Here is a 12,128-nt window from a genome sequence, read left to right on the forward strand (position 1 = left end):
TCGTGCGTAGACGACATTAATTTGCTTATTATGTTCTATAGCATAAAGTACATCTATTACGAACCTTTTTGACTTAACAATAAAGTCCTGCATCTGCCATACAAACTGCCAGCCCTGCCGGCGCGCCCCCGAGACAACCGAGTACAATTTTCTTTAGTCTCAAATAAATATGGTAACCTACAATATTGGATATTTTTGTATGTAAACTTTATAATAAACAATTAAGTAGTATCGACTTGTTCGACTGCACAAAATCAACTTTAAAAAAACGAGTTCAGTCACTGCTACTGAAATCCAAAAATAACGACAATTGACAAAATCTAACTAGGTAAATAATCACACACCTTAATCTTTCCGTCTTCCATTACACACTCAGTCACAGTCACACACACACACACACACGAACACGCACACACAATCACTCAAAACACACACGTACACATGTTATGCAAGCCATATCTAGTTTGTATAAAATGCTTTTTTACTCCCTTCTTTTTTTTGTTTCCACTTAGTTATTGCATGTTAATTGTACTTTTGTGGACATCTGTTATTGGCTTTGTTTTCTGTTCACTATGCTGTGTATTACTTTTTGTATTGCTGTTGATGCCCCAAATAAATAAAATAAAATTAAAAAATAAAAATTTTTTTTTACTCACAATCGAAGTGAAAAGCAGTGTCTAACTCAGGCGTAAATGTCCATTTTTATCCTCGACTATATTGGTCCTCGCTCCGCTCGGACCAATAAATTGCCTCGGCTGAAAATGGATCGTTTTATGCCCTTGTTGTACAATCTACTATTTTTTGTCTCGTGTGTAATTTTCACTCTTGGTCTACAGATAACACATTGTTTCCCGTTGTAAATGTGACGTTTTCAACCAAAAGGTACCACATTGTCGCTTGTCGATAAGGTTGATTTCAAATTAAAGCTATATGGAAATAGCGCCTTATTGACAACCGACAATAAGTACCCTTTTGATTGAGAATGGCATATATACAAACAAATTGCAATTAATGGATACGATAACTTTTGACAATATTTTTTTGTTTACAGAGAGGATGCCAACGATGTGGATAAGAAAGTGGAGAAAGCAAAAGAGGCTAACAACTACAACAGGTATGTTGACGACACATAAAAAAATCGGCCAAGTGCGAGTCGGACTCGCGCACGAAGTGTTCCATACCATTACGCAATAAACGGCAAAAAAATCACGTTTGTTGTATGGGAGCCCCAGTTGAATAATTATTTTATTCTGTTTTTACTATTTGTTATTATATTGCAACCCTAAAAGTATCTCATTACGTTGGAATTACATTCGAAGGGAAAAATATCGAACCAGACAAATGGCTCATAAATATGTGAACACGACTTTTTATTTTATTTTATTATTATTTATATAATTTATTTAATTTTCACACTACATTAAAAACGCACGCACGCACGACTTTATTGTGTAAGGTGTAAGAGCGTACACATATTTTTGAGACTGAGAATGTATATATATTTATGCCCTTGACTGTACATACTTTAGTAGAATATAAAATCAGAACCCAACTTCGTGCCTACGCCTAGTGCTTAAGCTATAGTTTGTCAAAGGACTGTCTCATTTCAAACATATACAGAGAGACTCATACTATCTTTGTCTTACACTAGTCCTATTAGCTCCCAAATGAAAAGGATGAGTATAGTTTTTTTTTGTTCTTATTTACTGCCAATTTGGTTTGACCAACTATAGTCAATAGTGAATTAAATACACAAACATTAGTAACCTTTTCAACCAAAAGGTACCACATTGTCGGTTGTTGATAAGGTTGATTTCAAATTGATGCCATATGGAAATAGCGCCTTATTGACAAACGACAATAACTTGGCACATTTTCTCGCAGTAACTCCGGTACATCGGACACCGATTCGGACAGTGATTCCTCCAGTTCAGACGAGGAGAGCGAATCCGACAGCTCGGCGGAGAGCAGCGAGCACTCCACGGAGGTGAAGGAGAAGGTACAAAAATAGATAAAGTGGTGGTAGAGTGCAATAAAAATATCTTTGGTTATGGTAAAATCCATTGATTCTATTGAGTTGTGAAAAGTCTATGACAAAAGCTTGCCCTCGAGTTTAACAGCTCAAACACTGCCCTCCTAAGCCGAACAGCGATATCTTAATAACAAATGAAATAAAACTATGAAAACTATCGCGTATATTGAATTTATAATACATCCCGACGTTTCGAACCCTTTACAGCGTGGTCAACGGGTGACTGAGGAAAAACTACAAAGTGCAAAAATACTTACATACTAAAAATAATGAACCATCATAGAGTATAAACTTTAAGGCTGGTTGTACATGATATATAGATAAATAGATACAATACAAATATTTTCAATTTTTTTATTTTTTTTTATTATAAATTCGATATACGCGATATAATCCGTTTTCATAGTTTGATTTCACGAGTAACTATCGCGGTAACATAAGACAATATTAATAACAAATGATTTTGAAAATGGAAATATCAGCTATAAAGTATGTTAGCAATGAATTTTCTTTTGAGATAGTTAGCTTAGGAGGGCAGAACAGATGGCGCTGTACAGGCTTTTATGTGTTTTGTTATCTGAATAGGGAATATAACGCAAAACTCTGCGTAGGGGGCGCCACTACCACAAACTGAGGGTCTATCGCGAAACAAGAAAATCTTAATTTCGCTATCTAACATCTCTCTCTTGCATATTCGAGCGATAAAGAGGCAGATAGCGAAATTTCGGATTCGCGTTTCCCGGTAGGTCCTCTGTAAACGAAGCGCCTTGATGCATTAATGTCATATTTTATTATCTCTGAAAACTTGTCAAAAAAACTGTTGAAGGCACAGTGTGTATAAGTTACTCTATGGTTTACTAAAGGGGCTAGTGCTGCACTCTGGTGGCAAATCATTGCAGTAATACCCCCTATTGTCAAACGTCATCTTTTGACAACCGTACGGAATCGTACGTTTAGTCAAATTCGAAACACAAATTTGTCTTGCAATTTACACATCTAATACATTAAAATATATCTTTGGTTACCTACAGTTAGTTGCTTTGCTAAGTGATCACAGTAGGTGTTTAAAGTTCTGTAAAAGTTTTGGTGTGAATGAACCAATGCACTATAGATATTTATCAATGCAACGTAGGTACCATAAGTTTACACACAAATAAGCAGACAATGTACTTAGAGTTAAACCAAGATAAGTCTGCAACAATTTTAATGGCACACGCAGTTCAAGTGTTCTTTTAAACGTCAAACTTCTATGGAATTATGACGTATAAATAACACTTGCACTGCGTGTGGTATTAAAATCGTTGCAGGCTTATCTTGGTCTTACCGTCGTCATTCCAACCTCTGTGGCGACCTGACATAGACCGATTGACTGACTGGCTGACTGACATACATATTTGGAATATTGGAACGACCGACATTTAAATTCAAAATTAGACATGACAAACACAAGACCAGTTGACGACCAGTTCACGACAGATAGCGGACGACGACAGACAGTTCACTCTATTTAACTAACTTAGCGGTTTCACTCACGTATTTTTAGTCACTCGCGCGACATGTACGTGACGCCCACCCGTCGTTATCGCTACTCACTCAGGCACTGTTAGTGCTTGAAAATGGAGACCTAGGCTCTCCGAAGCATGTCGCGCGAGTGACTAAAAATACGTGAGTGAAACCGCTAAGTTAGTTAAGTTAATATGTCTTATGATAGTTTAAGTTCACTCTATTATCATAATATTTAAAAAGCTAAGTAGTTTTTCTTGTGGATTATGATTTTGATTAGATAACAATATTTTTAAGTATAGTATAATGGTGTTTACTAATAAATGGCCTATTATATTTTCGTTTAATATATTGTTATTTATTTATTTATTTTCTTGTCATGTAGTAATACTATTGTTAGTGTATATAATAAATTGGTCCTGGTTTCACTCTTACTTTATTAATTTTATTTAGCACCTACCCTTTTGTATTCGTTTTCGATGTAGTTACATATTTATATAACTAAAAGTGTGCACGAATTATTTTAATTTGCTAATTCACTAATGAAGGTAAGTTATTCTTTTTAATTATTATCATTAATTTAATAATTATTTTATTTATTACGCCAATAGTTTAAACCGCATGTCTATATTAAACGTTATGATAACTTTATACAAGGTGTATTTTTAATACAACCGCTAATTGATTTGAGTCGTAAGTGTTAGTGCCATGAAACGATTAAATGAAACCGGCCAAGTGCGAGTCGGACTCGCGCACCGAGGGTTCCGTACTTTTTAGTATTTGTTGTTATAGCGGCAACAGAAATACATCATCTGTGAATATTTCGACTGTCTAACTATTACGGTTCATGAGATACAGCCTGGTGACAGACGGACAGCGGAGTCTTAGTAATATGGTCCCGTTTTTACCCTTTGGGTACGGAACCCTAAAAAGGGTTTTTAATTTTACCTTAACTAACAGTTACCACTTGTGACACTTCGCGTCTGTGTTGAATAAAAACTAAGTTTTCTAATAGTATAAGTATAAAATTTCGAGTTATTGTCGTTTGTAGCCGACGGTCTACCGCGGACCACTACACTAATATTCTTTCTCTCTCGAATATACAAAAGCAATAGAGACAGATAGCGAAAATTTAACATGTTCACGGTAAATGATTGACTTTTTTGAAATAATAACACTTTTAAATAATTTCATAGGTGCCCGAAAAATCAGAATCTAAGCCGAAACCGGAACCCAAATCCAACGAGAAGTCAAATTTGGAATTGTTACTGGAATTGGACGAAGTTGCGAGTTCTCTGCCGACTATGACACCCACGTGTGGGGGATTTCTGTCGCCGCCCAGTGTTGGGTCTGGGGCTTACGGCGATGGTAAGTGTCTATATATAGGTATATACATGTATCCCTCTCTCTCTTTTTCTTATCGTACCGTGTGAAACAGTAGCTTCCTAGCTTATCCAACGTTTTCTTTTTGTCTGTTTTACTGAAACCTCTCTTTGTTCGAATTCGGTACTCTTACTGGAGTTGGACGATATTTGCCAGTTCTCTACTGACTATTATGACTTTAATGTATAATTTGTGTGACACAAGTACACACTTTATATGGTTTCCTGTTAGCCGCCCGGGGTTAGGCTAGAGACCAATAAGTACATATGTTTCAGCAGTTAAAAAGCTGTAATAGGCTACACGTTTTAAACTAGCTCTTAATCTTCAAATGTGTCGTTTTCAAGCAAAAGGTACCACATTGTCGCTTGCCATAAGGGCGCGCTGATACGTTATTCTTATAAAGATACAAGCAAATTCCGTTTTTATGGTAAGCGACAATGTACCTTTTACTTCAACACGTCACGTCACAACTTGTGTTTAATATTATAATATACCTATATATATATAATATAAAACGTTTATTTATTTAGATAACAAGATCCATTTTTGTTAGTAATCTACAAACTAAACCTAAAAACTATGTTAGTATTCGTACCTCACTAATGACAACGTATTTTTAATTAAGTGTTGCATTATTGAGCACTCATTCCTTACAGCTATTGTGTTCAGGAGGCTGTTGGGGCTGTCACGTATTCTGTTCAGAAGCGATGCCATCTTTTTCCGCAGCAGAGCATTGAAACTGTCTACGCGTGCTTCCGCGAACATGGTCGATGATTATAGCAAAAAGCCTTATATCCTATACAATCTCCGTCTCTAAAATTTTAAAACAGTGACCATTTTCCCATAGACGCAATAACCCCCGTCCCGCCCGCATGGACCCCCACCACCACGACGGAGGTGATCTCCCGCGTGACGTCCCGCGGCCTGGCCGCCGCGCGCCGCTGGACGCGCGCGCCGCACCTCTACTCCGCCTCCATGTGCGCCGTGGAGATCACCTTCACCAACTGCACGCAGGAAGATATCGGGAATATCAACATTAATAAAAAGGTCAGTGCAATAAGTGGCTAGGTACAGTTAATGTAATGAGTGATCATTACAAAGCCAGGTGTCACGCCAAAAAAGTCTGGCTCTAACGCCAAGGCGCGCGCCTGTTCATAGAGAAAAGGCGAGCAAAGTTCGACTAATGGGGCGCGCTGCGCGCGCTCCAATGCCAGACTCCTTCAAACTAATAAGGTCGGACGAAGACAGAAATTTACCCCCACCACAACCACGGAACTCGTCACCCGCGTGACGTCCGCCGCTGGACCAGAGCGCCGCATCTCTACTCCGCGTCCATCTGCGCCATAGAGATACCGTTCAGCAACTGCAATCGGGAATATTAGGATTAATAAAAAGGTATAATAAGAATAAGTAACGACTACGCCTGGCTTTGGCGTCACGCTAAAACAATTCTGACAAATGGGGCGCGCTTCGCTCGCTCCAAAGCCAGACCCTCAAACACCACAAAAAGTAATCTCCCGCGGGACGTCCCGTCGCATGGCCTGGCGAGAAGTATGAAACAAGAAATTATCCTCATCTAAATTTATCATGATAATTTCAGATAACAATGTTTTTGATTATTTATAAGTAAATAGAGCCAAACGTTAAAACGTGATAAATTTTGTCCTTCGCTGCCTGAAACACAGGAACTCCTAGTTCAGGCATTTGTAACCCACTTTCCTCTTCACTCTTAGTCTAAGATGAACCTCTGTACAATACTTTTTTTCAATAAATTATTTGTCAATTTGTCAAACGCGAATAAACCGTTAAATTTAAACCTGTTCCAAACCTTGTTTAGAGCATACCTCATAGTATAAAAATATTTGGTGATCACAATCGCTACGATAAACTGAACATTTCCCACCGCCTCCTGGCTCACGCCGTACAGACCGAATCGCGGGAGCCGATTTCAACATTGCGGCGTGTTCAAACCCCGTTACACGTTGCTTCTTGTCTCCTTACAAATTATTATTTTTTTGTCCCTGTTCTTTCACCCGATACGATAAACTGAACAATCAGCATATTGTTCACAGACGCTAACAGGGTCCCGTTCAATCCACGATTTCGCGAGCATAGCGGGCCTTGCACCCGGAGCATCGGCCAGCACCACCCTTGGAGTAGATTTCCAAGATTCCATACAGCCTGTTGAATTCACTGTTCTCTCTTCTTTAGGTAAGTCCATAGACCTAGCATTACATAGATGCGGCCTACCGCGTGCGCCCGTATGGGATAGACATAGATGACGTCATAAACGTGAGGATACCATATTGGTAAAAATTACCCCAATATTTGATATCACGTTGGGGCGATTACCCTGGAGGCAAAGTTTGACGGTATTAAAATTGTTGAATAAAATGTCAATGGGCCGTTCGTTTTAGGCATATGAACAATGAAATACCTCCTATAATTCGCGCAGGTGGTACAAAACTAAACATGTTTAGTAAATAAAATGTATTATGAGTTTTAATTTTATGAAATCACAAATCACAATCACATTATTCACACCAATTAATGTACACCACATTTAATCATCACAACATTTGTTTATTTTATTTTTTGGAATTACGAAACGAAAAAACTTCGAGGTCAAAATTACCCATAAAATTATGATATTTTCATCTGGTATCCCTAACATGATTGTTATGCAGCTAAATTAAGAAGATTAAAAACGGCTGACCTCAGACTCGTCTGAGTAGCTGACATATTACCACAAACAACCTACGTAATTTGGGCGGATAATTTTACAAATAATGTTTTGTTAATTTGCGTAAATAATTGTGGTATTTTTATTGAAATCGTTTGATTCTACATTGCTTTGAGTGTAACGTAATTTTACGATGTTATTCTCACATATTGCGTTAAGAGGAAGGCGTAAAATACCGTACTTACGTGTGAAAGGTTATGTTCTCATATTTTTGCTCAGAGCGGCTATTACAGCCGATTACAGAACAATTCACCATTATTTTATCAATTCAAAACGCTAACCATCACTATGTTTTATAAGAGAAAGCACAATTTCATAGAAAACGACAATAATTAAACAAGCAACGAACAAGCATGACATGTCACGTACTTATTTGTTTGCCACAATTTCGGTTGTGGCAGCGGTGGAAAAGTGAAACTATGACAAAGACAAAAAGTAATGTATTGCTCTCTGTCACTACTACTGAAAGATACATAAGACTATCCCGTTCGGTCATTTCGCCCCACCCCTCATGACCGATCCATGTTATACTAGATTCATGGGTAAGTCACAGGGCGGACACGCCATACATCAAAAATATCGCGATCCTATGTGTGAACTGCACGTCTGTACACGCGTCATGCGTCATAGTGTGAGTAAATTCCTTAAAAACAGTACTAAGCGGTCGGCAAACGGCCGTCAATCTGGTGTCGGGGGGCGAGGTAATTCGAGTCGGGGCGGGGCGGTGCGTGGCCGTTCTGTATGATAATGTGCTACCTATGTTTTTCTATAAATATCTGGTGCTTTATTTAAAATACAGTGTAATACCGACCTATTACTAGCGACCCGCCCCGGCTTCGCACTGGTAAACCTTAACAAATTATACACCTAAACCTTCCTCAAGAATCACACTATTGATAGGTGAAAACCGCATGAAAATCCATTCAGGCGGTTCCCTGAGCCAGAAGGCGAAAAATCTCCTTGATCATGTTTTTCTAAGAGGCGTTGATATTCGTAGACGTGGAAAAAATATATGTAGTTCTTGACTATATTATGTTTCATATCATAGCTTCCGATACACGAATTATGACACTTCGCTCGATACAATTAATTCCCAAAGTAACCTCTAACTCGGACTTTTAATCCAACTTTACTCGGTTATTTATTATGTGATACTACAAACAAAAAAAGAAGAAAAAACAATCTTAACAAATACCTATAGTAATTTCATAGCTTTCTAATTTCGATATTGTAGGGTAACGTTTTTAAAATAAATAAAAATCGACAAAATTCGATCAAAATGGACACTTGGCGCGCATGCTCTTTCACGTTCTTTCTTGCGAAATGTGACAGAGACAGCGGCAAACCGATGGAACGGCCTTCAGTAGTTTTAAGTTTATCGCGAACGCACAGACAGGCGTCTGCCTGTCTGTGACGCGGAGACGCGGCGGGGGACTTTGATTTATAAGATGTATAAATTTTTTTGTTTACAGGCGAAGTATTAGTGTCTATAACGCCACCTGTTGGCGAACTTATGCGAGCGGTCACCATGTCAGAAGCGCGGTGGGACACTGAACAGAAAAGACTTCGTGGCATGACTGAGGTAAGACAGTTTAAGGCAAAAAGATGGATGGATGGAAAAAAACGTGCCTCGAAAATCAATTTTTTTTTATTCTCGAACAGATGGCGCCACTACCTTTGGCCTACTCTCGAATAGATGGCGTTGACGGTTTATTTTGTTATTTAACAATTTTAACGCATATCAGTGAAAGAACATGGGTCAAAATCTTAAAAAATATAATTAATACAAATAAAAAAATCATCCATATATAAATACATTTTATGTTTTTTTTTTATACATCTTCATTTTTAGTTTTAATCGTGTGTCGATAGATGGCAGTGAATTTACAAAATTTACTATGACAGTACCCCTCTATCCTATTATATTGTGATAACGTGTAGGGGGTGAGAGAAAGGTGAAGGGATGGTACTCACAGCTCGTCCTTTCGATTGTCTAAATTACAGTGCACTGTTCACTCCTTTCACTCGCGTTTCGGAGGGCCTTTGGTTTCGGAAGGCACACGCGACACGGAGGGTGTAGAACTTCACCCTTTTGAGTTCTTTTGAAGAGTCCGGGACGCACACGCGCGATACGTGTCAAGCTCGGAGGCAGATCGCATTCTGCCGAGCGTTCACGAACGATCGGCGTAAGTTATGATTTTGGAAACGGAAGGGTAGTGGGGAACTGCACATTGTCACAATATCCTCTTTGATTTTAGTTTCCTTACTTTCCATTTCAGTGCGATAAAAAAGCGGCGAAGCCAGCAGATGGAGCGGCGATCTGCAAGCGCGTGTTCGAAACGGCGAATGTGGCCGCCATAACGGCAGAAGGGGATCTCCTTAGGTAAGGGAATATAGTATCTTTTGCCATGTAATAATGTCCATTTTCAGCTTAACACATTCATTGTCACCCAGCCACAAGACATCCGCGCCAGGCCACAAAGATTTAGTCATATAAAGCTGTAGTACAGTCGCCATCAGATATATCGGAGCGGCCGAGGTGTTCACAATATATGAACACGCACTCTAACGCCTTGACAATAGAGGCGTGTTCAGATATTTGTGAGCGCCTTGGCCGCTTCGATATATTTGATGGCGACTGTACAACGATCCCGACTATCGGGTCGTCCGGCCTGGGAGCGAAACCATAAAATACCCGATACTCGGGTTTTTTCGGCATTGAATTAGGGGCTACCCGAGGTTTTCATCGATTTTTGACAAGTTTTGAATCGTATCTCCTACTTTTGCACTACATATAGAATTATATGCAAACAAACTGCTATTGGTTCTTCAATATTTTATCTCCATTTTTGTCTACCGGATTTTGAAAAAAATGAATACTTATTCATTTATGTTTTTTTTTAAACATTGCCTAAAGAAAAAACACTTTTCGTATCTCGATTGCTGTGAAAGATCTTACATATACGAAATCTTCATATTTGGGTTCGTCTTTGACGTGTCTGAAAATTTGTCTAAGGTTTTAACTTTAAATTAAATTAATTAACAAAAGTTATGGCCATAAAACCAGTTTTTTGGCCTAAAATTGTTCAACTTTGATGCCAAATATCTCGAAAACAATTAACTATTTAGATCAGTACGGTTTCACTCACTATTTTTATTATTATTGACGTACAGCCGCCGCGGACACTCGTGCCTGAGAAAGGATTCCCGAAGAATCCGAAACATGTCGCCAAAAGCGACTAAAAATAATAGTGAGTGAAACCGTACTGATCTAAATATTTTGAAATATGTCTCACGACAGTTTAGTTTATTTTCGATTACTTTGAAGTAAATATGGGATACTATATTGCTAAAAGCCGTTCTGTTAATATAAGCTACAAAAAACATTAGAAAACTAAAGGCCCCCACTGACTATCAGTCCGCCGGACGATATCGGCCTGTCAATTGTTCGGAACTGTCAAATTTTTGTTCTAACTGACAGGCCAAAATCGTCCGGCGGACTGATAGTCAGTGGACCCCTTAGGGATTCAAGAATGAAGTTCATGGTCATTGTTTTTTTTTTGCTTTTTCCACAGATTTGCCGGTCGTATGATGTCATCCCAAGATTTAGTCCTACTCTCCGTCAACATCGCCTCGGACTCGACCCGAGTAACGGCAAACTGTCCCAACATGGCGATTGCTTCTCTCTTAGCCAATCAGGTAGCTCAGGCGTTCAACACATAATTAAATCTAACGCCCTATCTCATATTTATATTACTTAAGTCGTATTTGTCAAGTCCTTTTTGACACAAGCTTTTATCACCGACTGTACTTTTTTTCGAAACGAATAGGGATGATGACACATGTTGAATTTTATAACAAAATCTAGTAACATAATATAAACGCAAATATAACCATAAGATAGATATCAAGGGTGAGGTGAATAAAACACATTTTGGATTAAGTTATCATCTATATTATAAAACGAAATATATCACTATGTATAACATAATTTTTCTTTTATTTATAACTTAAAAATTACACGATTTTGTCTCCTTAGTCCTTAACTTTTGTTCTTTTTAATTGTTTACGGTGTTTTAAAATGATTTTATAAACCTTAAGACTTTTTGAAGTAAAACTTCTTTAGGCGCGACTAGAGGGTAACGATTTTTTTTTCTGACGGAAGTAACGCTCAGTAGCGACACTGACACACGCACATAGGACACGTCAAAGTGCCAACATAGCGATAAACGTCATCGTCAAAGAAGTTTTACTTCAATCACGCGTAAAGATTACACGCACACACTTTTTTTTAGAACCACAGTATAAAATAATAATAACATATTGATGCTATGTTCATTACCTATATAGTATTTTTCAAACTTTCAAAATGGTACGCTGATAGATGTCAATCAATCAATCTTTAAGTAGTATGGCTCCATCGATACTGTCGATGATTTCGCCAACGTCAAACCGATCCACGTGGGA

General features: G+C 38.3%; 1 protein-coding gene across 2 annotated transcripts in view; it reads left to right on the forward strand.

Annotated features, from left to right (window-relative positions):
* Window positions 1-11,645, forward strand: part of LOC134748898 (AP-3 complex subunit beta-2) — a 35,333-nt gene extending 23,688 nt beyond the window's left edge. The window contains exons 18-25 of one of the 2 annotated variants that reach the window (XM_063683734.1): window positions 1,052-1,114; window positions 1,885-1,999; window positions 4,732-4,903; window positions 5,766-5,965; window positions 6,991-7,129; window positions 9,134-9,243; window positions 9,941-10,044; window positions 11,237-11,644. In XM_063683734.1, the coding sequence (XP_063539804.1) occupies window positions 1,052-1,114; window positions 1,885-1,999; window positions 4,732-4,903; window positions 5,766-5,965; window positions 6,991-7,129; window positions 9,134-9,243; window positions 9,941-10,044; window positions 11,237-11,384 (1,051 nt within the window). In that variant the 3' untranslated portion in view covers window positions 11,385-11,644. Of the gene's footprint in view, window positions 1-1,051; window positions 1,115-1,884; window positions 2,000-4,731; window positions 4,904-5,765; window positions 5,966-6,990; window positions 7,130-9,133; window positions 9,244-9,940; window positions 10,045-11,236 lie in introns of both variants that reach the window. The other variant, XM_063683733.1, reaches the window with a different exon arrangement.
* The last annotated feature ends 483 nt before the right edge of the window (window positions 11,646-12,128 follow it).

Source organism: Cydia strobilella, chromosome 17, assembly GCF_947568885.1.
Source record: "Cydia strobilella chromosome 17, ilCydStro3.1, whole genome shotgun sequence".
In the NCBI taxonomy this organism is placed as follows: Eukaryota; Metazoa; Arthropoda; class Insecta; order Lepidoptera; family Tortricidae; genus Cydia; species Cydia strobilella.